The sequence below is a fragment of the Protobothrops mucrosquamatus genome, unplaced genomic scaffold (assembly GCF_001527695.2).
Source record: "Protobothrops mucrosquamatus isolate PMUCROS unplaced genomic scaffold, P.Mucros_1.0 scaffold33, whole genome shotgun sequence".
Taxonomy (NCBI): Eukaryota; Metazoa; Chordata; class Lepidosauria; order Squamata; family Viperidae; genus Protobothrops; species Protobothrops mucrosquamatus.
Window position 1 is genome coordinate 538,701 of NW_015386417.1, and position 26,056 is coordinate 564,756.

Sequence of the window (26,056 nt, forward strand, 5' to 3'; positions counted from 1 at the left end):
ATGCCTGGCCTGTTCTTGTGCCCTGGTGAATTCTTTTTCCAGAGCCTGGTGCCTACGGCTGGCCTGCTTCTCCGCCAACTTTGATGTCTTCTTCAGAGTGGCTTTCGCCTTACTTTTAAGCTTGCCCACTGCCTCCTGTCCGGAGGATTTGTGCCGGCCGTGAGCGGATGACGGGGACGCGGTGCCCAGGAGCCGAGGCGCCGTGGAATCCTCCATCACTGATAGAGCTATCTCAGGAAACCTGAGGGGGAGCTCTGGCAAGCAAGCTGATGGCGGGAAGATGTTCAGAGCTAGTATCAAGTACTGCTCCCCTGACCACCTGACCTGACAAAAATCTCTCTGGGTTTAGGTCACGGTCACCAGAAGACCGAAGGCACGTTAGGGGCCTGCAAAGGGTCCGCCCGGATGCCTTAGGTGGCCAGTCAGGGTGCACCAGATATCCAATGAGGGCGTAAGGGCCTGAAATTGAGGCCTGGCACAGGCAATGTAATCAAAAGGCGGAGTCCTGAATCAAAATGGTGGTCTGAGAATTTGAGTATGGTAATTTTATGCTGAAAACTAATACCTTGAATGGCAGGGAAAGGAAGTCCTGTGAAGGACCCTGTGGTAGACCTGGCCTGTATCAGCAATGGGAAAACAGCTGAAACTAATACCCTGAATGGCAGGGAAAGGAAGTCCTGTGAAGGACCCTGTGGTAGACCTGGCCTGTATCAGCAATGGGAAAACAACTGCTGCCCCACCCCTGGCCGGGTGATGAGGGCAACCAGGCCTTTGCCGCGTGGCGCCTTTAAAATGGCAGCCGCAGCTGACCGTAGTAAGGCCAACGGACTGGTGTTGTGCCAACTTTACTTGCCCCCAAGAACAAACGACTATCCAATTTTCTCAATCGTTGGGGAATTCTTTCCCCTGTCTGAGGAGAAGTTTCCCTGCTCGAGGCTTCCCCCGCCGCTCAAAATGGCGGCCGCGACTCAAAATGGCGGCCGCGACTTTCTGCCGATGCTAAAAAACGGCCCAGAGGTATTCTGATCAACTGGGAAGGCAATTAAACGAGAATCACCCAAAAACGCTGGGGAGTTTGCTTCCCAGCCGAGTAGAAAGCTTCCCTGTGTGCCAATATGTCGGCAGCTGCCGAAAATGGCGGCCGCGACTTTCGGCAGTTGGCAGCGTCCCTGAGGGGCGAAAATTACGAAGGGAAGTTGAAAAGAGCCGAGCAGTGGTGTTAGCCTCGCGCCAGGAGAAAAAACGGGGAAATCGGAAGGATTGCTCTCCTCCCCCCCCCAGATCCCTGGAGAAAGAAAATACGACGGGGATATTATCCCCCCCACACACCTCCCTCAGAAAAGCCTCAAATCGGCCGATTTGAGGCCCCGCTGGTCCCAGCTGGCTAAAGGAGGGTTGCTGGGGGAATGAAATTTGCTGGGGGAATGAAATTTGGAAGGGGATCTATGAGAATCCAACGATGGGTCTCTGACCTGCAATGTCTAAAATCCTAATCCTGAGAGCCAAACCTTGAGACGTCTGCAAGAGCTTGAGACCAAGATAAGACTGGGTCTCACAGCAACAGGGGGCGTGTCAAAGTTTGGCTACTTGGTCTCAGGAGCAGGCATCCAATGAAAACCCACCGGTGGATTCTCCATCTCCTGTACTGAAGAAAGTGTTTTTATAGAGCAGAAAAAGTACACCTCCTAGTTTTCATAAGATGAGACTTATGGGGCCCAGAGTATACCAATCTTGCTGGATCTTTAGGATGGCATAATTGTACCAAGAAGCCATTTGTAACCAATGTGGCATATGCAATCACAGATGGCATGGCCGTTTTGGGATATACTCATACTTACTCATACTACTAAATTCTGGAAAGGCTTTAGCTTCTGGTCAGCTCCCTGTATGTTGCAACAATCCAAACAAGAGTTATCCAAGGCAGGGGTCCCCAATCCCTGGTCTGTGGACTAGTACCGGGCTATGGCATGCCAGCAACCGGTCCACACAAACAAGCAAAGCCCCATCCACGGGATGCAGGCAGCACACAAAACCACGTTCCTTCCGGGCCGCAGAAAAACTTCTCCACGGAACCGGTCCCTGGTTCCCCAAAGGTTGGTGACCTCTGATCCAAGGTATCAGTAATGATGAGTAGCACCCCGATCCCCTAATCCAGAAACAACTGCAGTTGGTACACAGGATGAAGGATCTTCCAAAAAAGAGCAAGCCCATGTTCTTCAAGGAGTCGAAAGTCTTAGTAGGACCCCCAAATTGTGCAAAGAGCCTAGGAGAATATTTGGCCTTCCAAGAACCATATATAATTTTCATGTATTAAAGCTATATAAATCTATATAATAAATCTCTATAGAAAACCTATATAGAAAATCTGTTACCAGTTGGGAGCACCTTTGCTAAAAACACTATTTTACATAAAGGTTTACCACTACAGGCAGTCCTTGACTTACAATTAAGACCATAATGTCAGTTGCTATGCAAGATGCTCATTAGGTGAGTTACGCCTGATTTTACGATCTCTTTTGCCATGGTTGTTAAGTGAATCATGCAGTCATGAGGCGAATCCCGCTTCCTTCAAAATTTCATCATTTGACTGGAGAAACGCTGCGTAAGTGCAAGAACAGGTTATAAATCACTTTTTTCAGTGCTGGCATAACTTGAAACAGTCCTTAAATGAATGGCTGTAAGTCAAGGACTACCTACATCTTAGTATTGTATTTTCTAATTTGAGCCACCATCTATTTTGACCTTCCATTATTAAAGGCACCATGAGTTTAAGCTGAACCACTTTAAGGTACAATCTGAATTTTGGAACACCCCATCCTCCTTCATAATGATACATAGCAAACTCCTCTTGGAGGCCATTTTGAACCTATACACAAGGCTTCCCCTTAGTTATTGCCAATCCAAGCAACAGATTAGCTTTCCCACTGATTATTTAAGACAAAAGAATACTGTCTTCTCATTCCCGCTTCTGGTCATCTTTGCCCTTCCTCAGGGCCCCCATTGCTTTCCCAGCCACAAAGAAACTCAAAGCCCCCACATGAACACAATAATACACTGAGTTCCAATAGCGAATAGTTTCCTCAAAGCTACGCAAGAGGAAACCCACACACACATAGTCATAAGCCCTCATCTTCAGGAACCAGTGTGTGCAGTTAACACAAGCACGGCTAGAGGGAGAGAGATGCCTCAACAACCCATCCTCCATGGCCCCCTCAGCTGCTAGGCACAATGGGATGGTATAGAAACTGAGGTGATAGCCGGGGCGGAGTCCATGCCAGTAGGCCGAGATAGCCATAGTCCAGGCAGACCTAGGAAGAAAAAGGCCTCGTCAATCCTACAATCTTTTTCTCATGCCAATTCAAGCATCAATTTATCTCAGAATCCTTCCAATGTCCCACGATCATTTCTAACACTGTCATGGCTGTTGTTAAATCTAGCTCAGCCTTTCCCAACTTACAAAACTATTGGACTTCATCACCTAGAAGCCTCCAGTCAACGCTCCAAAATTCTTCAGGTTGACTTAAAGATATGGGGATTGAAAATGAACCTAAGACAGGAGAAGGAGTGGCAGACCCTGTGGGAGGAGTCAAAAGAGGAATTAACCTAGACTCTCTACATTCCCACAAGCAGACTAAGTCCAACTCAGCTTGAACTCGTTAACCCTTATCTAGCATCAAAATAGTGCTAATTGTTAGTGGATTAGATTGCTGTGCAAGCATGAGCACTAAATCAGGTTAACTGAAATTTAACATGTAGCCCTGTCTTTCCTGTCTGACACCTGTCTAGAAAACACAAGGTTGGGAGATGATTATTTATGCAACTTTCATTCAAGCTCAAAGTGCTTTGTGGGTTCTCTTAGGCCCAATTTGGTTTTCTGATTTCCTCTTTTTTCCAGTTATGGGTTGCTGCTTATGTCCCATCCCAAATTTATTTAATTACCCACATTTTCCATGCATGGTCCATACCGTATTAACCAGTGCCCTCTACTTTATAATCATCTCTGTCAACTACCTCATTTTCCATCCCCTTAATTTAAAACTGGTTTCAACTCTGAAACCAATCTTCATGTTTTTGTGCTACATATTTATTGCTGCTTCCTGCAATTCTCATTTGCATATTCATATCAGACCCAATTAGTCCCACAATCCTGCATCTCTTTTCCCCTTTCAGATCTGCATCACTGAACAGCCTTCCTTGCTTGCCTTGAAAACAACCAATCACTGTCTAGAACATTGTTTCTCAAACTTGGCAACTTTAAGATATGTGGACTTCAACTCTCACAATGGGAGTTGCTAGCTGGGGAATTGTGGGAGTTGAAGTCCACACGTGTTAAAGGTGTCAAATCTGAGAAATACTGGTCTAGAATGATCTTTTTCATCTTCTCCATAAAACAGTCTCACATCAACCCAGTTTACATCATACCTCACTTCCAGATCTTGCTTGCCCTAAGTGTTCTTTTATTTTAATCCAATTTCACAGGACTCACCTTATGACATAGGGGAAAGAAGCCGTGTTTTTGTAGGTGTATTGGTATAGCCACCATTGGACAGTCATGTTCCAACAGCGAATGCCATCCTTCACCTTGATACAAAATTCTGTACCATATGGATCAATGTTTCTGATTGTCTGATAATCATAGGCAACACTGGATGCTTTCCCATCAGCTGATCTGCTTGTAAAAAAAAGAGAAAGAAAATATTTCACATGTTTCACCTCAGGAATTGACTGGAGGTGGTATGCAATCCACACTGGACTGATCAGACTCTCTGAAATGTTCAGTTAGCAAATAAATAAAAAAAAATTGTCACTTGATTTGAATAGCTCACCTTCTGGATGGGAAAAGGGTACAGACCTCTATATAAATACCTACAGGCTTGCAGTAATCTGAACCGAGAAGGGATCAACATTCTTATAACAGGAATTTGTTCATTTATGACCTGTCTTTATTATTTTTATAAATAACTCAAGGTGGCAAAGATATCTAATATTCCTTCCTCCTCCTATTTTTCCCTGCACAGCAATCTTGTGAGGTGGGTTAGTCTGAGAGAGAGTGACTGGCCCAAACTCACCTAACTGGCTTTCATGCCTAAATGGGACTAGAACTAACAGTCTCCTGGTGATTGGCCCAAAGTCCCCCAGCCAGCTTTCATGCCTAAGGCCAGACTAGAACTCGCAGTCTCCTGGCTTGTAACCTGGTACCTTAACCACGAATATAAATAAAGTTTTTCTAAATTTAGCTTCATTCACACACACACCAACTACCCTGTGAAAATGTCTTAGGCATCTTAAACCACAGTGACATATCCTCATGATTCAGTCTTGGTCATAAAATCCCCAATCCATTGCTCAGGCTGCATTTATCTGAGCCACTTATTCATGCAGCATCTTCTGTCTTCTTTCAACCTTGGCCCCAAGGCAGATCAAGCTCTGACTAGTGATGAAACCCCTGGAATGTAACCATCTGTCAAAAGTCATATCCAGCCCCAGCCCAAATTAAGAAGAGTGACGGATGGATGTTTTTCCTGCCTGCACAAAAATCCACCAGGACTCCTTAAGGAAAATACAGCAGGGCCCCATCATTCACTGGTTTTAGTATCAGGCAGAAGAGAAATCAGTGGATGGGAGAGAGCAAATAATGCTCATTCTTTTGGGCACAGCTGTCAGAATATATCCTTAGTCTACTCCAGGGGTCCTCAAACTTGGCCACTTTAAGATTTGTGGACTTCAACTCCCAGAATTCCCCAGCCAGCCATGCTGGCCACTTGGCCACTTTAAGACTTGTGGACTTCAACTCCCAATTGGCAGAATTTCTGTGGCTAAGCCAAGATTTTGCCATAGTCCTTAAGCGTATCACTGCAGCTGTTAAGTGAATTACACTGTTGTTAACAAATCAACTTTCCCCATTGACTTTGCTTGTCAAAAAAAGCCAGCTGAGGTCACAGATGGTGATCACATGACCCTGAAACACTGCAATCATCAGCTTGTTGCTCCCAAATTTGGATCACATGACTGTAGGGCTGCTGCAATTATTGTTAAATGCAAGGACCAGGCATAAGTCATTGTTTTTAGTGCTGTTTCATCTTTAAATAGTTGCTAATGAATGATTGTAAAACAAGGAGTGCCTGTACAGTTAGCCCTCAACATATGACCACAATTGAGCCCCAAATCTCCATTACTAAACAAGGCAGTTATTAAGTGAGTTTTGCCCCATTTTACCACGTCTCCACAGTTGTTAAGCGAATCACTGCAGTTGTTACATGTGGTTGTTATGTGAATCTAGTTTCTCCCATTAATTTTGCTTGTTGAATGCTGGCTGGGAAGGTGAGAAATGGTGATCACATGGACTTTGGGATAGCGCAACAGTCATAAATATATGCCAGTTGCCAAGTGCCTGAATTTTGATCACATGACCGGGTGTGTTTGCTGAACGGTCACTTTTTTCAGTGCTGTGGTAACTTCAAACAGTCACTAAATGAATGGCTGAAACTGGAGGACCACCTGTAGCGGAAAAGGTATTTTTTTTTTTAGCCAAGGAAGAGAAAATGTTTTTTAAACTCACTGGCTCAGAGATTCATATTCCACCGTCGGTCCTCTGCCTGGCTGTGAATTGGCACAAGTTGGATATGCTCCAAGGCCAGCAGTGATGCAGGCACTCTCAGCGCCATACCAGGTCACATAGTTACGCATGCGGAAGACAAAGGATACCGGCATCATGTAGAAAAGGCGGAAACGGAGCCCCTTTTCGTAGAAGGCAGCATTTTCGACATATTCAGGGGGGAAGATGTAGGAGACGGCCAAAAATGAAGTCGCAAATACAGGCATCATCATCAATCTGTAAAGCAGTGGCTTCCATGTAGGAATTTCAGAAGGATTGGACTGATTCAACCAATCATGATATGTACGATAGCGATAAAATAAGCCTGGGTTTTAAAAACACAGAAAGGAAAGCAATGAAACAAATCAAGATCAGTGAGAGATATCTGCCTAAGACAGGGGTGGGCAATAAATAACTAATGATTGGCCAGCTCAGGAATTCTGGGAGTTGAAATCCACAGGTCATCCACAAGTTGTCATAATTGCTCACCCCTGGTCTAAGATAAGATGCACATTTTAATAATCCAGAATACTGTTGCTCTTTCCACAACCTCAATTCCCTTAATTCAGAACCAGTATCTTGGTTGGATATTATGGGAAACAGCATCCAACATATTTGGAGAGCTTCTATTTTGGAAAGACTCTGTTAAGGTTGTGTGTGACGGGAAGAATGCCAGGATTTCCTAACTGCACAACTCTGTTTTTCTCAAGGATTTGGCAACAGAAACATAATCTCTGCTATTTTATCTTTTTTCTATGCAATTCTCACAAAGAGAAAAAGAAGCTACAAAAAGAAGCTGGAAAATTGATGAAAGATATACAGACTAGTAGAAAGTATAGTCATTTTTTTTTCCTGATAAGCAATGTAGTGTCAAACACACTTCTGTCAAAATACAAGTAGTCCTTGATTTACGACCAGTTGCTTAATTACCATTTGAAGTTACAACAGACCTCCCCAAAGCTACTTATAACCCATTTTCAAAGTTATGATGACCACATGTGCACACCCAGTCACATGACTTTATTTGGGCACTGGGCAACTAGCTGGTCTTTTCTGCTGTTTGCAATGTCCAGCTGAAGATGTAAGCTAGTTGCCAAGTGAATCATGTAACTGGGTTTGTGCAGCCATTGCTTAATGATGTGGCATTCACATAACAACTGCGACAAAAAAAATGTCAAAAATTTGGATCTGGTCATGTGATGCCTCAACTTACAGCCACAGTGATGATCACAATGGCTTAAATTATAGTCATAAGTTGAGGAGGATCTGTAAAAGAGCCCACGCTTACACAAAACGACTAGGCATCACACCAAAATCAACAGACGGCCGACATTAAAAGCAGACCAGAGGGCAAAGCTGGGCATTATTCTTTTTTACCTTGCTCTGATCTCTACCGTTTCCTTTAAAGAGAAGTCTTGTTACGAAGTATAGCTCTTCAGCCCAAGATCTTCTCTTATTGATTACAGAATAATAGAATAATAGAGTTGGAAGGGACCTTGGAAATCTTCTAGTAGTCCAATCCCCTGCTCAAGGAGGAGACCTTATATCATTCCGGACAAATGCCTGTCCAATCTCTTCCTAATAACCTCCAGTGATGGCACACCCACAACTTCTGAAGGCAAGTCTTTCCACTGAATAATTGTTCCAACTGTCAGGAAAGTTCTTCTTCGTCCTAGGTTGAATCTCTCTTTGATAAGTTTCCATCTTTTACTTCTTATCTTGCCCTCAGATGCTTTTGAGAATAGGCTGTCCCTCTCTTCTTTTTGATACCCCCTCATGCTTATATATGTAGTGAAAAAGTGCCAACATTTTAAAGTATCCATAAGCCCATCACCAGTTCGCACTGCTTCGGCAGAACCGGTAGCTAATTTTTTGTTGCTCAGGCCCAGAATCGACTTCCAGAAGTGGCATCCACACAGAGAACCGGTTGTTCACATATTTGAATCCCACCACTGCCCATCACTCATGAGGCTGTCAAAATGAAAATGCACCACTGGGTCTTGTACTTGTAGATATATTTCACTTTCTATTATATAGTTCACCTACCTGTCATAAGTCCCACATAGCAGTAACTGTAGCACAGTATCTCTGCCAATCCAGGTATTTCAGGAATCACACCAACTGCCGGGGACTTGGTACCTGATGTCACTTCCTGTTCCTTCACCTGAATGAATTCTTGCACCTCATTGGCTACGCTCACCATCTGGAGACATCAATTAAAGTATGGGAGGAAGGACTTACTTCCCCTTAACCCAAGAACTCTCCCTACCCTTAACCAGCCACAATTTAGCACCAGCTACCTTGAGGGTGAGCAAAAGTTGCACAGACTTGGTCAGATGTGTTGTCTGGGGAAACTTGAAGGAAGTAAATTTGTGGAAATAGAGCAGGTACAAAAAAGTCCATCCTAATGTCAGAGAATGGGAATGCCTATTTTAAAAAAGAGAACATGTAATGGTTAAGAAATTATCTACATCATAATGTTAAGCATATATATATATACCTCTGTTCTTAAATTCACCTATATTCTAACCAAACATGCATTTTCATATTGTTGAGGTGGGGTTCACACTTGTGTGGGAAGTCACCCCACCCCAGAGAAGGAAATATTAAAAGGGCAGAAAAATATATTTCCTCCAAGCCCAGTTTTCCTTGATAGCCCCAGGTCTCCCTCCCCAAAGCAGAAGCCAGCTCTGTACAAATGCAGATGTAAACCATCAGGAAAGTTGGAGCTAGAAGCTTAGGAAGTCAAAGACACCTAAAATCTGCATACCCCACCCAAATTCTAAGAGTCATTAGCCCCAGCACCAGGGAAGCAGGATATAACCCTTGGGACATAATAAGATTAACCCACCACCATCAAGAATACCAGAAAGGCACACTCAGACTCAGGTCAGAATACGTGACACAGGAAATACAAAGCCTGAAACAGGAACAGTAAACTACTTCAAACAAAAGGCTTCAGAGAGTATAAAAACCTACTCCCCACATGTGTTCAGCCCTCTTTTTTCTCCTCTTTCCTGCCAGAACCATCTGTCGGTCTGGCTCTTCAATAAACTGCAACCTTCTTTCTAAAGCAGTCGTCATGTTGTTTATCCCCGACCTGGATGACCAGGATGAAGACTTTTCTTTCCACAATTGGACTATGCCATAATGTGCATTGTTTGGTTTTGACTTAGCATGGTTTGTGAAAACAACTTGGTGGATTAAGTAAACCCAAGAAACAATGGCTTATTCAATAAGTCTCAAACCATTGATTAGTATCATGTATGAACCAGGTGTCCAGAGAGAACAAGAAGAGGGAAAAGTAACCCTTTTCTGAGCTTCTGGCATGCCAGTCCCTTTGTTAAGCTGCACTTGCTGACATCTGGGTCCCTTCTCCAAAAACTGCCACCAACCCCTTTGCTCAGCAGATCTCTATTTTGGGGTATGTATGATCCTGCTGGATTTCCAACTTTCCTCCCTCCTTCTTGATACATATAGTACACCAGTCCACACCATACAAAAACAACTTTAGGAATACCCAACATCACCTCCTCCTCCACTACTTATAGATGTATAGATGTGAGCAAGATGTTTATTAGACACTAGGCTTGTTACTATCCATATAACACTGAGCCTGATTTTGCCCCTCTCCTCCAGCCAAGACCCTTTAGCAGTGAGCTCACTGCATCACCCCAAATTCATCACAGCAACTGTCAGCCCTCCCAGGTACACCAGACAGGAAACACAACTAGATAAACTAATTCTACTTTAACTTCTCACCACCACTTTTAACTGCTTGGTCCATTAAGAAGAGATTGTCCTAAGTTTTTTGTTTTTCTCTGACCACTAAGCCACTGAGCCTCATGCCTCTCTTCTCTGATTGTTTCCTAGGCACCATTTCTTCTCTTCATCCCCCAAGGTCATCCACACATTCCATCACATCAACACATCCTGCCACATAGGCCCACACCTAAAGAGCTAAAGTTTCCTTCTCCAAAATCCCTGCCCATACGTTTCCCAGGCTCTCTGCTAATTTAATTTAGGATTTAGAACTAGGATCATTGGGAAGTCAAATCTCATTTTGCTTTCAAGTTTCAGTTCATTTTCCTACAGCTGCCCTGCACAAACTTCCCAAACCTTCAAAACTTCCCAGCCTTTCAGACACAAACACCAAAAACATACAGCTCCCTGTAATATTCTGCTTAATCAGATGGGGGTTTTTGGTCCATTTACTTTGGTGAGATTTTGATGATAATCCATGTCCCCATGATGGTGACAAAGGAGTGAATGGTGTGGATGCCACAAGCAGCCAGTGTAAGTCCAAGACCCACGGCAGCTGCCCCATATTTCTTGAACGTCAATCCTACAGAAAAAGAAAGGGAAAGAAATGTCCATCACCAAATATCCAGACACCAGTCTGAGAATTTAAGACCCTGGGTGTGAAAATTAGAAACTAGGTAACAGCCAGATTTGTGCAACAAGTTTATTTTAACGACTTTTGATTTCCCTGAGAGGCTTCGTTTGCTGGGAAACTCAGAGAGTTTGATTGCTTTATGTTTCAGTAATTCATTTTCAGGGAAAATGTGTTAAATCGATAGCCAAATACCGATAGAAGAGAAGATTCGTAGCTGAGGATTGAACTGTGGAATCCTTGGTACTCTCCGAGATTGGTGGTTTTCTTGCAACTTTTTCATTACCAAATTAGGTAACATCATCAGCGCTGGCAATGAAATGTCTGCAAGAGAGCCACCAAGCTCAAAGAGCACCAAGGACTCCACACTAGCCAGGTTGAAGTCATAATCTTTAAAATCTAGAGACAGCAGAAATTCATGAAGATTGTGGCCATCCTCACTCTCTAGAAAAAACAAACCAGTTATCTGGGATGGGAAAAAAATATATCACTGAGTTCTGACTATCCACCACTAAGCTTAAGATTAAGGCCCAGGTGGTGGTCTCGCATGTGATACCAAATGACATGATTTTGGCTAGAATGTGCTCTGTGTGATATGAAATGCAGACATTATGGCCTGTGAATCACACTTTACGATTTAGCTGTATGTCGCTTATTCAAAAGCTCTGACATAAGAAAGCTTTGCATATAACGTGTGAACATCCCCACTGTGGCTTAATTAGCAAGCCATGATTAAAACAAGTCTTTGCTGAGCATGAATAAATCTGGCCACACTGCAGTTTTTATCTGGAATTCTTTTTATTTCTCTGACTTATTTCAGTCTTTATCTGGAATTTTTATTTTTTTAATCCCCAAACCAGATGCATATTGTATCCCCATCTTCCAAGCTCCTGTATCTTGGGAGAGCTGCTCTTTCAAGGCTCTTTCCAATCAGCCCTTGAAAGTCAGCAAGCTAGTGGATAGTCCTGCTGGCCTAAAACCCAGGACAGTTTCCAGTGAAGAGCATAGCAATCTTAGCACTTACCCCTTTTCTTGAAGAAGAAGCCAATGGGAATTGGGAGAAACAGGAATGCTGTGTAAGTAATCCCAACAGATGAAATTGTATCTGCCAAAAGATTCAGAGTGAAGCTAGTTACAGTTACAAATGCTGAAAGTGCTACCATAAACAGAGTACCATTAAGCCACAGCATTGGCCTTAAAGATGATTTTGGTGAAGTGGAAAATAGGAAATGATCCAGCAGTTTTGGACCACAGACAAGCATGATACAGATGTGTAAAGCAGAAAGGTCAGGACTAATCTTGAATGCAACAATTCAGAACCTGATGGCAAGGATAAGGGGCTATTATTTTACTGCAATTATGCACAATAGAATCAAACAATCGTGCTCCCCCACCCCAAATTTGAAACACAGTGTTGTGGCCACAAGATGTAATGCTGAGCTACAGGCTTTGATAGTTTTTAAAACAAGTTAACAAGTTGAGGAAAGTTAATTAAGTCTCCGTCAGAGTGCCATAAGCCACAGCATTGGCCTTAAAGATGATTTTGGTGAAGTGGAAAATAGGAAATGATCCAGCAGTTTTGGACCACAGACAAGCATGATACAGATGTGTAAAGCAGAAAGGTCAGGACTAATCTTGAATGCAACAATTCAGAACCTGATGGCAAGGATAAGGGGCTATTATTTTAATGCAATTATGCACAATAGAATCAAACAATCGTGCTGCCCCCCCCCCCCAAATTTGAAACACAGTGTTGTGGCCACAAGATGTAATGCTGAGCTACAGGCTTTGATAGTTTTTAAAACAAGTTAACAAGTTGAGGAAAGTTAATTAAGTCTCCGTCACCCTGAATTTGGTTCCAGGTGGGTTACACTCTTCCACCCATATGTTTTTCTTGACAATTCTAAGAAAGGAGTTCTGAAATGATCTTCAACTTCCCAATCTAGCAGAGATAACATTACAGAGCAGTGTGTTCCAATCTTGGCAACTTTAAAATACGTGGACCTCAATTCCCAGAATTATTCTTTTAAAAATGTTATAAGGAGTAGAGGTCAGGATGAGAAGGGAACAGCTAAAAAGGAAAGGAAGCAGCTAATTCAAGGCTAACTGCCAAAAGCTGAGTTTGTGGATGTTACCAGGCTTATAAATTAAACAGATTTCAAGAGAGCGGACAAGATTGAGGAGAGCTACAGGCAGCCAAAAATCTCCTCCTGCAGCTTATAGAAATATGCTGTCCCTCTCTGGCTACACTCCAAGTTTGTCCGTGAACAAATATTTTCCTCAGGGCCTCTCTGCCTTTTGCAGCTGAAATGATAGAGAGTATTTTGAAGGGGTGGTCGCATTGCCAGGAAGTATCACCATTTTTCTTTTGGGAAATGACTGCAGGGTGTTGCAAATGGCTGTAAATGTGGGCTGGTTGCCAAAATGTGATCATGTGACCAAGGGAGACATCCTGGCCATCTGAACTTCAGAACTGGATCATAAGTACCTTTTGGAGGGTCCATGGTAACTTTGAATGGTTGCTAAGTGACTGATCATAAGTTGAGGACTCCCTATAACAGGGGTAGGCAACCCAAAAACACTCAAAGAGCCACTTGGACCCGTTTCCCACCAAAAACAAAACACTGGGAGCCGCAAAACCCTTTTGATATCTAAAATGAAGATAACACTGCATATATCCTTTTTTACCTTTATTATAGGTGTGTGTGTGTGTGGGTGTGTGTATTATATATATATATACACACACACACACACACACCTATAATAAAGGTAAAAAAGGATATATGCAGTGTTATCTTCATTTTAGATATCAAAAGGGTCTCTCTCCCTCTCTCTCCCTCCCTCTCTCTCTTTCTGCCCTTGGTCTGCCAGTCCTCTTCCCCCATTCTCTTTCTTTCTCTTTCTCTCTTTCCTCTCTCTCTTTCTCCCCCTCCCCCCTCTCTTTCTTTCTCTCTCTCTCTCTCCCCCCTCTCTCTCCCTCTCTCCAATCTTCTGCTCACCTGGCAAGCTGGCTTCAAGCTGTTCTCCAACAAGCTCAGGGGTAGGCAACCTCGGCTCTTTTATGACTCATGGACTTCAACTCCCAGAATTCCTGAGTCAGCATAGCTGGGCTAGCTAGCTCTCTCCTGCCCTTCCTGCTTCCTGCTTCCTGCAGAGACGCAGCAAAGGGAGGAGCCCTTTTCAGCTTGTCGGAGAACACCTGAGTCCACTGTCTTTTACACACACACACACACAAAGAGAGAGAGAGAGAGACAGAGAGAGAAGCAGGGAAGCGCAAGTGCCTCTCTCTCTCTGTCTCTCTCTGCAAATGGCAGAGGAGGCTGGGAGCCACAGGGGAAGGCTCAAAGAGCCACATGTGGCTCCGGAGCCGCAGGTTGCCGACCTGTGCCCTATAATTACTGTACTGATTTATTTACTTGTCTAGTGTTTCTGGGTGTGCAGCTAATGAGTAGGCTGGCTTGATTGCTCAACAGCAAGACACTGTTGAAGCGGGCACAGCAGCGCCTGCATTTTTTGCGTTGCATAAGAAAAGCCCATCTTCCTTCCCCTGTCCTTACCACTTTCTACAGAGGGACGATTGAGAGCATTCTGTCATATTGCATTACTGTCTAGTTTGGAAGCATCACTGCTTCAGACAGGAACACGGTGCAGAGAGTGGTGAGGATGGCAGAAAAGATTATTGGTAGTTCACTCCCTTCTATCCAGAATATGATATATAAGTGCTGCTTGAGCAAGGTCCACAGGATTGTCTGGGACACTACACATCCTCTTCACAACCTTTTTTCCTTGTTATCTTCTGGAAGGAGACTTTGTGGATTCAGTCACAATTTTGTTCCATGTAGCATCAACCTTGTGAACTCACAACTTTCCTCTTTCCGCTATGTATTCAAAATAGACAGTAATTTATATTTATATGTATATAAATGTATGGGGTATGTCAGTGATGGCAAACCTTTTAGAGACAGAGTGCCCAAACTGCAACCCAAAACCCACTTATGCATCGTCGGGTGCCGGGTGAGTGTGGCCCATTGGCTGGGTGTGGCCCGTTGGGTGGGCGTGGCTGCAGTGGTAACAGCAGATTGGGTGGCACTAAAAGTTTCAATCAATCAATTCCAACTTTGCAAGATCTTTTTTTTTTCGCGCAAGAAGTTGAAATTGACTGATTGATTGAACCTTTTTTTTTTTTTGCACATGGCAGTGAAGGCCTAAAGTGAAAAGGTTTTATAAAACCCAGCTGAAGGCCTAGGACTGGGGCGACGGCGCGCATGCCCACAGAGAGCGCTCTGAGTGCCACCTCTGGCACCCGTGCCATAGGTTCGCCACCACTGGGGTATGTGTATGTGTGTACAGCATGTGTATAAGTGTGTTGTGTATGGGTAGATATATACTTTCTTTTGAGAGCAGACAACCGAATTTCATTTTTAATGTGGGCCGATGTGCTTATAGTAAAAAAATGGCGATAAACACTATCTTCTCAACCTCCGTAACTTTAAAATGTGTGGATGTGAATTCCTACAATGCTGGCTCGGGAATTCACCTTAAAGTCCATACATTGCTAAGGTTGAGAAACATTGCACTGACCAGATTGTTTGCCTATACCAGGGGTCGGCAACCTTGGCTCTTTTATGACTTGTGGAGTTCAACTCCCAGAATTCCTGAGTCAGCATGGCTGGCTCAGGAATTCTGGGAATTGAAGACCACGAGTCATAAAAGAGCCAAGGTTGCCTACCCCTGGCCTATCCAAAAAGGAGGTAATGCACAGCCAGTTGAAAAGGAACCCATTTTAAAATGCCTCCCACTTCACAGACCAATTTATGTAGATTAAAAAGACTCTCAAGCAATACTCAAACCAGTGATGGCGAACCTTTTAGAGACTGAGTGCCCAAACTGCAACCCAAAACCCACTTAAGCATTGTCGGGTGCCGGGTGGGTGTGGCCCATTGGCTGGGTGTGGCCCATTGGGTGGGCGTGGCTGCGGTGGTAACAGCAGACTGGGTGGGACTAAAAAGTTCAATCAAATCCAACTTTGCAATATCTTTTTTTTTCCCCACGAGAAGTTGAAATTGATTGATTGAACCTTTTTTTTTTTTTTGTACACGGTGGCGGAGGCCTAAAGCGAAAAGGTTTTATAAAACCCAGCTGAAGGCCTAGGACTGGGGGGACGGTGCGCGTGCCCACAGAGAGGGCTCTGAGTGCCGCCTCTGGCACCCGTGGCATAGGTTCGCCACCACTGACTCAAACTATCCTAAGTGATTTTTTTCATGAACAGCAGGAGAACTACAGGTAACCCTCAACGTATGACCACAACTGAGCTCAAAATTTGTGTGGCTAAGCAAGACAGTTCTCAAGTGAGCTTTGCTGCACTTAATGACTTTTCTTGCCACTGTTAAGTGAATCACTGCAGTTATTAAATTAATCACACAATTGTTAAGAAAATCTGGCTTTCCCACTGACTGCTTTTCAGAAGGTTGCAAAAGGAGATTACCGGTATATGACCCCAGGACGCTATAACTGTCATAAACATGAATCAGTTGCCCCCAGCGTCTGAATTTTGATCACATGACCATGGAGATGCTGAAATGGCTGTGTGAAAAATAGTCACTTTTTTCACTGCTGTTGTAACTTCGAAAAGTCATTAAATGAACTGTTGTAAGTTGAGGACTACCTGTACAGAGTGATCTGACCAAAATAAATAATCTCAAACTAACCTAGATTGAACAGAGACAGTATCTGAACTGGAAGAAAACAAATATTTCACATTCTTTCATAAACACTGGCATCTAAATGCTTGTACTGTATCACCATGGCTATTTTTATTTCCAAATGTTCCTGCAGAGTCACTTTCACTTTCTAATTTCTGTAAACCAGGCTAAACAACCTGAAGGCCAAAATCAGCACATAACCCACTTTAATCACAAATTTCAGCAATAAAACAATGAGAGACACCTTGTGGTATTTTAAGAGGTGATAAGTTACTAAAATTGTTTACATTTTTTGGAATGAAGATAAGAAGACAGTTACATCTTTATTTCTTTCATTTTCTTTACTATAGTCTTCCTTTTCAATTCCTCTGTTTTCTGTACCTTCTACTCTTGCTTTTTATTCTTCTTTTAGTTTGCATTAGTTTTTACTGTTGTAATTATAATCTTCAGTAACATTACTATAAAAACAGTGTAGTTGGTTGGGGCTTCTCAAACTTCGTGAGCTATGGTCCCTTAGAACAGGGGTGTCAAACTGCCGAGCCGCACCCGCCCCATTGCCGGCAATGCAAAAAGAGTCGCGATACGTCGCGACACGTCACATGATCTGGCGAGTTTGACACCCATGCCTTAGAATAATACAGGTAGTTCTCATCTTACAACCACAATTGTGATCAGAATTTCTGCAAGGCAGGTGTTAAGTTGCATTACAAACCTCATTACCCCCATGAATAAAACTAAAGCAATACAGATAGTCCTCAAATTACAACAATTCATTCAGTGACCGCTCAAAGTTACAACAGCACGGAAAAAGTGACTTACCATTTTTCACACTTATGACCATTGCAGCATCCCCAGGGTCACGTGATCAAAATTCAGACACTTGGCAACTGGTTCACATTTATGACAATTGCAGTGTCCTGGGGTCATGTGATCCCCTTTTGCAAACTTCTGACAAGCAAAGTCAATGGGGAAGCCAGATTCACTTAATAACCATGTTACTAACTTAACAATTGCAATGATTCATTTAACAACTGGGCAAGAAATGTGGTAAAATGGGGCAAAATTCATTTAACCAATGTCTCACTTAACAACATAAATGTTGGGCTCAATTGTAGTTGTAAGCTGAGGACTGTCCACCTTTCATATCTTGTTAAACAACTAGGATTGCTAACTTCAGCTGAAGCCAGTTCTGGATATTTGCCCCAGCCCTGTAAGGCCTCAAATAACTCAAACACCACAATAGAAAGCAGGAATGGATCAGGAAGCATGGGCAAAAGTGAAACTGATAATAGTTTCAATGCCCAATGGAAAGGCACACAAACAAGAATGTAAGTACTAATAAAATAATATGAAAATGAAAGTAACTAATATTATTCGGTGGAGACGATGGCAACAAAACAAAGTGCAGATTAATCTACTCATTTTCTTGAGTTTGCATAGTCTTCATGCAGACTTTGGCAGGAGACATCTTCCTTCACCCAGCACCCCCTTTCAGCCTCAGCCCCCCCCCATGCAAAGCCCAGTTAAAGGCAGTAAGGGTGGAAGCCCTAAATGTTTTTTATTCCCGCTCTTAAGCCTTTGCTGCCTTGTTACCATTCTGTGAGAGATAGGGAGGGTAACAGAAGGAATGTTAGATATGAACAACCAATAGACAGAAGGAAAGTGCGTTAGCAGTTTATCACAGACAGGGGAACTAAATTCAAATAGCAAAAAGCTCAAGAAGAAATAATTCAATATACCATATTCCAAAAGATTCTGCCTTAATAAACTACTTTCTAAGATTTAGCCTCAAAGTAGCATTAGACTCAACATTCATAATCCAAATTACTTCAATTGTTGCTTCCTGATCTTGCCCCATTGTGACAGTAAGGTTACAGCCGCTACAAATACTGTAGCATCTTCTTCCTTCACGGCAATCGGCTGGAATGAGTAGCAATCAGGGTCACCCCAAAAAGCCAGCAAAGCCCAGCACCTCGGTTTTAACATCCCCATCTTGCTCACCTTCTGTCAAATGGCGCCACAAGTTTGACCAGGCGATGCCCATTTTTGCAGTGTGGAATATAAGTGGACGGGCGGCTCGCGAACGTGAACACAGCCACCCACTACCAAACTTTGCCCAGAAGGCGACTTTTATTTAGCACGGGTGGGGCAGGGAGAGAAGGGAGGGACTGCAGCTAAGGGGCGTGTCATCCAACTTCTCCGAACTCAGTCCGGAAAAGCAAACAATGAGAGCAGGCTAGATGTCATCTCGCTTTCTTGCAAGCTTAGAGACACGTGTCGGCACGTATAAAAACAGAGGCTGTGTAAGTGTCCTCAGGAAGGCCGTTGAATGTCTTTAAAAAAAATAAAAAAAAAATCTTAAAAGCACAAAATACTTTTATCATCTTTGGAGGCTGCTGCTGTAATATTAACGTCTGCAACTTTTAGTAATTATCCCGGTGTTACGGCTCTTCTGCACCAGTTAACTCCCGAGTCACGCCCGACGAAGCGAGACAGCGCGTACGAAGCTGTCCGTCGAAGGCCACCGTATCGGCGGGAGTTTTTTTTTTTTTTTTACGCCGCCAATAGGATTCTGGGCAATGTAGTAGTTTGGTCCATAAACCAGATAATCCCATAAGTAAGAAATAATTAGTGACTTGCTACAGTAGCGGGCAGAATCTGATACCTGTGCTTTCTGCTTCTTTGGGGGGGAGCGGCTTCTACTTTTTATCTTATTTATGTTTAGTTTTTAAAATGTATTTGTTAATTTGTGCCAACGTGCTTGTTTGTATAGCCAGGGGTAGGCAACCTCGGCTCTTTTATGACTCATGGACTTCAACTCCCAGAATTCCTGAGTCAGCTATGCTGACTCACGAATTCTGGGAGTTGAAGTCCATGAGTCATAAAAGAGCCGAGGTTGCCTACCCTGGTATAGACTATGTCTGTCTAAATATGGACTTTCTATCTATGTTGGAAAGTCCACATTTTGGATAGAGAGGACCATAGATTTGAAAGAGGGATAAAAAAATCCATCTGTATTAGAATTGAACACCCCTCCCTCAACAGGGCACAGATAAACTCCCAAGTGACCTCAAAGGCCCTCAGAGAGAGTGCTAAGGACCAGATGATTGCAAAGAAATACAATCCTTCCATACCAACATACCCCCATCCTATCAAAACCTATCTTTACATTCCCTCACTATCAAGTCTCAACTGTCAGTATCTATCCTTCCATTTCCCCACCATCAGAATTGATAAAGCTTCTTGATGAGAAGCGAAATGTTTTCTTCTTCCACAAGGAAAAAACAGTGCCTTTTTTTTTTAAAAAAAGTATCTTTGAGACATACTGACATTGAATACATATGCAGTATTCCAAATAAAATGTTCACACTGATTAAAAATAACAGCGTTATGACTTAAGGTGACCAACCGTCCTCCTTTAGGGAAGACAGTCCTCCTTTTGTAAGTTCTGTCCTCGCTCGAAAAGTGTCCTCCTACATGTCCTCCTTTTCGATATTTGAAGACTAATTTGCAGGGCTTTTTTTTCTCATAGAACGCTCAGAACGGTGTTCCGGTACCTTTTTTTGATGGTTTTTTTTCAACTTTTGCATGAGCTGTGCTACTCCCCCTATTGGCTTTCGAAAGCCAATAGGAATTGCTGCTGAGCGCGCCAAAATACCCGGCCGGCAAACTTTGCACATGCAAGTTGTCTGCAACGAAGGTGAATTGGCAGGAACTTTGCACCCCTCCCTGCTACCCAACTACACCATCTCCTAGTTAGCCCCGAAGATACCTGGAGGAGACTGGAGTGGCGACGCCACAGTAAGTTTCTCTTGATCTTCAGCCCTGCTAGGGCAATAATGGCTGCGGGTGCAAAAAGCAGGGGCAGCGTGGCTGCTGCGGGCAGGGGTGTAAGGGGCTGCTCCCCGTGCTGTGGGAGCCACAGGGCCCACTCTACATGGGGCTGCGCAGGGTGGTGGTGGTGCTGGCGGGGCGGCTGCAGGCGGAGTGTGTTGATGGTGGGCTGCCCCCTGGGGCCGGGGCTGGCACAGCTGGTGCTTTGGGAACCACGGGGCCCGCTCTACACGGCGGGGCAGCGGTGCTGGCGCGGCGGGTGGTTGACCTTCCATGGGCCGGGCCAGCTGGTGGTCTACCCAGTGCTGGACCTGCACTGCTGCCACCTCGCCCTGCGCGCCTACGTGGCTGTCCTGGAGCTCCTGGCCCGCAACACCTGCCTCCGCCACCCACCCCGCACAGTCCCGCTGTGTAGAGCGGGCCCCACAGCTCCCATAGCACTAGCCGCTCCAGTGGTAATCTTAAGCATTTTTTTCATAAATAATACTAAATGTCATTTTTTAATGGAATGAGATGGGAAAGGTCAGCCTGGCTGACACGGGGTGAGCACAAGGCAGGCGCACACATGGACTCCACTGAAATGTTGATAATGTAAAAAAAAAAAAAACATCAGCAATTCGTTGTTCTAAAATGGGTCTTTTCTAGCTTTCTTTTAAACACAAACTTTATATAAATCATCAGTATTGTAACACAATCTTTTCTTTATTTTTCCCTCAAAATCTACTTTTGGATATGAAAAGCTATATTTTAACAGCTTATATACTGTTTATAAAAATAAATTATGTAAGGATATGCAACTATATTTTTTCATATTTATCTAATGTTACTTTTGCATCTACTTTTTAAAATCCATTTTCTTTCTGTCATTAATTCCCCAAGAATAAGAAATGTAAATTGTAAGCTCCTCATAGCACAGTTCTATATCATTGTTAAAATAGTTGGGCAATTATGGGCATATTCATTCATATTCATAAATAGATTGAATTGTAACGCTTTTCCCCTCACTTAAACCTGTTCTCTTGTGTGTATAGTTTGAACATAGCCAGGCCTTTTTTATCAGCAGTTGTAAAGAAATAGAAACAAAATGTTTAACTTATGTATGGCAGGGATGAATTAATAGTATGCATTTTGGGTTATAGGAGCATCTCATTCACTTGAACCAATGTGATCATATCTTTAAAATGGTATGTACAAGCCATCAATAATGTGGTTGCTAATATAGGTAGGTCCGGCTTATGAGCTGTTTGTATTTAAGGAGATGCTCACAACAAATTCTAGTTTATTTGGTGAATGCCTGAAAGATGCATTACTTCATCTAAGCCAGACATGTCAAACACAAGGCCCGGGGGCCGGATGCGGTCCGCGAAGTGGTTTCATGTGGCCCACGAAGCCATCCTGGAAACAATGAGGGAACGGCCCCCGCTGCCATGGCCCTGGCCCAGGCTGGCCGGGAGGGAGCCAATGTACAATTTTGTGGTGGCCATCTATGCTGAAACGCATTCAGTCTTAGCTCCACAAGGCCATCTGGAAACAGTGAGGAACCAGCACCTGCCGCATCGGCCCCACCCGCTGGGTGCATGCTAGGGAGGTGTCACCCTTTGTGAGAAATGAAGAAATACACCATCGCCTGGAAGTGGCCAGCAAATGGCCCTCGCCTACTTCACATATCCGGCTTGATGGGCTCCAGGGGAGGGGTTTCGGCAGGCAGCGGGGCGCTCTCACAGTGCCAAGAGGCTGAGCTGGGTGGCGCAAAACTGATGAGAAGTCCAATGCTGCCTAGCTCCCAGCCTGCCCAGTTTCAGCAGGCAGCAAGGTGCAAAGCTGGCAAGCTTCGCACCACCCGGCTCAACCTCTCGGCACTGTGAGGAGAGCGCCTCACTGCCTGCCAAGACCAGGCAGGCTGGGGGCTGGCCAGTGTTGCGCTTCTTTTTAGATTTGCGCCGCCTGGCTCAGCCTCTCGTCGCTGTGAGGAGAGCGCCTCACTCCCTGCCGAAACCGGGCAGGCTGGGGGTTGGGCGGCATTGCGCAGGTAACATTGACTCTCACGCTGCTCATGGCACCCCCTCCCCCAGAGCCCACCAAGCCAGATATGTGAAGTAGGTGAGGGCCATGTGCTGGCCACTTCCAGGCGATGGTGCATTTCTTCATTCCTCACGAAGGGTGACACCTCCCTAGCTGCGTTTCTTGCCTGTTTTTCTCCCTCCCTCATATCAAATATTTGCCCACCACTCTGTACTTAGTAAGGAAGAAAGGAAAGAAGTAGAGGGAGGGTCTGAGGGAAGTCCTGCCTTAGTCCTGCCCTGCTGCCATTTCACCCTCCCCTTGCCCCCTCCTCCTGGCCTATCCTGGGGGTCTCCCATCCTATTGCTAAGGACGATTTGGATACAAAGCCAGGTCTCCTCCCATGGAGAGGGAATGGGCCCCCCTCTGACTTTGCCCTCGTACCCATCATGAGCAACCTGGCTAAGGAGAGCAAGCACAGCAGCAGCAGCAGCCTTGAGGAGGAGGTAAGTGCAGCTGGGTGCCCCCTTGGGGAAGTGGGGCTGGGATTGGTGCCGTGGGTGCTCGAGGGCCAGGCTGGGCGTTTGACCTCTGCTGCTCAGGGCTCCAGGCAGCCCACACCACCATCCAGCTGCCCCACATGGCCTGAGAGGAACGGTGAGGGTCCTCCAGTGGACCATGTCTTGGCACTTGCCCTGGTCCCACCCCCTTCTGCCAGAGACCGTCAGATCTGTCCCACTCCTGCCCAGGCCCCCACAGGCACCCTTGATGCGAACGATGTAGAGCTGGCCATGCCCACCCAATAGGCCACACCCACTCCATCCACGCCCACCCAGTAGGCCGCACCGACCCTGGCCACATACCCCCGGTCTCCCCCGAGGGCAACCACAATGCTGATGCGGCCCTCAGTGAAATTGAATTTGACACCCCTGACCTACAAGGTCCCTTCCAACTTTGTTTATTCTATTCTATTCTATTCTATTCTATTCTATTCTATTCTATTCTATTCTAGTCTAGTCTAGTCTAGTCTAGTCTAGTCTAGTCTAGTCTAGACTAGACTAGTCTCATAGATTTTCCTAAATAAACCTCCTTTATATAATAAAACCTTTACTAATCGTTGAAACCAGATTCCTGTAATCAGGAATGCTCACATGCACACTCTGAACACTTTTGTATTACATATGGCCTTTTTTGGTGAGAGTTCCTGACAACAGCCTTGTGAGGTCGATCAGGCCAAGAGAACGTGACTGTCTTCCAGTCAGTTCTGTGTCTGGTGACTTGATCCTGGATCTCATTTCTAGGGGAAAGCACTCGCTGTCACACACAAGCCTTGGTGAAAATAATGTACAACAGGCCTTCAGTTAAGAGGAAAAGACGAGATAAGGTTTCAAGTAGTGTTGTGTATATTCAAAGGAAAAGGCACCAGAATGAATGCAAATCTTCATGCCACATTTGGTGGCATTATCAAAAACTAATCATTACCATCCAGCATAGTCCATCAAGGTGGTTGTGGGCATTGACTGTGGGTGGTTGTGATGTCACAAAGGGAGAGTAGTTGATTGGCTGGGAAGACAGATAAGCAAATGGGCAGTTAGATGTTGCAAGGAAAGGGGCTGGGAAGTATTTAAGATCTCTCCAATGTAGCCACGGGGGGGGGGGGGGACTTTTGAAGGGTACAAATTGGGATTCCCATCACTTTCCCATTTCATCTCAACCTCCTCTTGGATTGAGCTTGTAGGTCCAACTGAGCATCATCCTTAGGATTTTAGGATTTAAAAGGAATAAGTTGTACTTCAACCTGAAATGGGCCAACTGAAAGTTGGTAAGTTCTTTGATTCAGAAACAGTTCAGATACAAACTTCTCTTTTATATATATATGTATGCATATGTATATATTATAATATAAAATACAAATGAAAACAAATATAATAGGGAAGTAGGGGAGAGAAATGGGGGAGAAAGAGAATAGGATAAGGAAAAAAAAGAAGGAAAAAAGTGTTAATTTTCAACTTTTTTTTCAGTGCAGTAGAATGAAAATAATACAGTGTCAACTTTTTACTTTGACATAGTCAGTATATAGTAGCCATTTCTATAACAACAAATTTATCTAATCAGTGAATCCCAAAATCAGAAATTCACTTTTTTTTGTCTTGAGCACAAAGTCTAGAAGCGGTTTCCAAACAGAAACAACAGTCGATATATTCTTTTCTTTATTTAAAGCAATCAATTTGGCCATCCCTAACAGAATAACAGAGTTGGAAGGGATCTGGGAGGTCTTATAGTCCAACCCTCTACTCAAGCAGGAGACCCTGTAGCGTTTCAGACAAATGGTTGTCCAATCTCTTCTAAAAAAAACCTCCAGGGTTGGAGCAGCTACAACTTCTGGAGACAAGCCGTTCTACTGAATTATTCTGTCAGGAAATTTCTCCTTAGTTCTAGGTTGTTTCTCTCCTTGATTAATTTCCATCCATTGCACCTTGACCTGCCTTCAGGCGCTTTGGACTTGGAGAATGGGTTGACCCCCTCTTCTTTGTGGCAGTTTTCCCATCCATTCTTCCATGTGGGGATTGTTGTATCTTTCCATTTTTGTGTATAAAGAATTCTCCCTGCAGTCACCATATTCAGTAACGAAGTTTTCAGGTACAAATTGCTAAAAAAGAAAGAGATTCATGCAATGTTGTACTCAGCTCCAAGGCATGAAGACGTGGCTTCAGATCTCACCTTTATTCATGAAAGTCAGACTAGATGGCCTCACAGAGATCAAGACCGCAGTATTCTATCTATGATATTTTTTAAAAGAGAGCCCTGTTGAACAGTCTACTTTAGGACACTCTTATGGACTGTCAAATTGGCACTGACTGCACTGCCCCATGGTTCTGTTCTAGGCCTTTCTCCTTCTCCTTTAATAACTTGGATAAATAAGAAGGGAGAATGTTGATCAAGCTGCACAAAAAGATACAAAATTAAATGGGATAGCTATTAAGTCATTCTGTGAGGGAATTGGGTGGTCTCCAAATTCTGCGTATAAATAAATAAGCAAATAAATAGATAAACAAACAAACAAACAAGTAAGCAAACAAGTAAGTAACCAAGTGGAGAGAAATAAAATATAAATATAAAATTAAGTTAATATGATACAGAAATGGGTTGCAAATAACAGTATGGAAATGGACAGTGATTAATATTTATATTTATTTATTTATTTATTTATTTATTATTTTAATTTCTATACCGCCCTTCTCCCGCAGGACTCAGGGCGGTGCACAGCATATTAAAACAGATACACATATCAATAAAAATAAAAATAAAAACCCCTCTAAAACCAAATTAAAACCAAATATTCGAAGCTGTGTTCCAATTAAAATTATACCTAAAATCATCCCTAAATAAAATCCTCCTTAGGTCAGGCCCGCTTGCTGGAAAAGCCATGTCTTGAGGGCGCGGCGGAAAGTAAGGAGATCCGGAATCATCCGGATCTCGGGGGGTAGTTCGTTCCAGAGGGTGGGGGCACCCACAGAGAAGGCCCTCCCT

The 26,056-nt window shown here is 43.9% G+C and overlaps 1 protein-coding gene across 1 annotated transcript in view; it reads right to left on the reverse strand.

Annotated features, from left to right (window-relative positions):
- Positions 1-2,324: 2,324 nt before the first annotated feature.
- The window catches only part of LOC107283305 (lysophospholipid acyltransferase 7-like), a 26,437-nt gene continuing 2,705 nt past the window's right edge, over positions 2,325-26,056 (reverse strand). The window contains exons 2-8 of the mRNA XM_029283181.1: positions 12,013-12,182; positions 10,811-10,940; positions 8,896-9,022; positions 8,642-8,798; positions 6,560-6,920; positions 4,487-4,672; positions 2,325-3,308 (exon numbers count right to left, since the gene is read on the reverse strand). Coding sequence (XP_029139014.1) covers positions 2,957-3,308; positions 4,487-4,672; positions 6,560-6,920; positions 8,642-8,798; positions 8,896-9,022; positions 10,811-10,940; positions 12,013-12,182 — 1,483 coding nt within the window. The 3' untranslated portion in view covers positions 2,325-2,956. The remainder of the gene's footprint in view (positions 3,309-4,486; positions 4,673-6,559; positions 6,921-8,641; positions 8,799-8,895; positions 9,023-10,810; positions 10,941-12,012; positions 12,183-26,056) is intronic.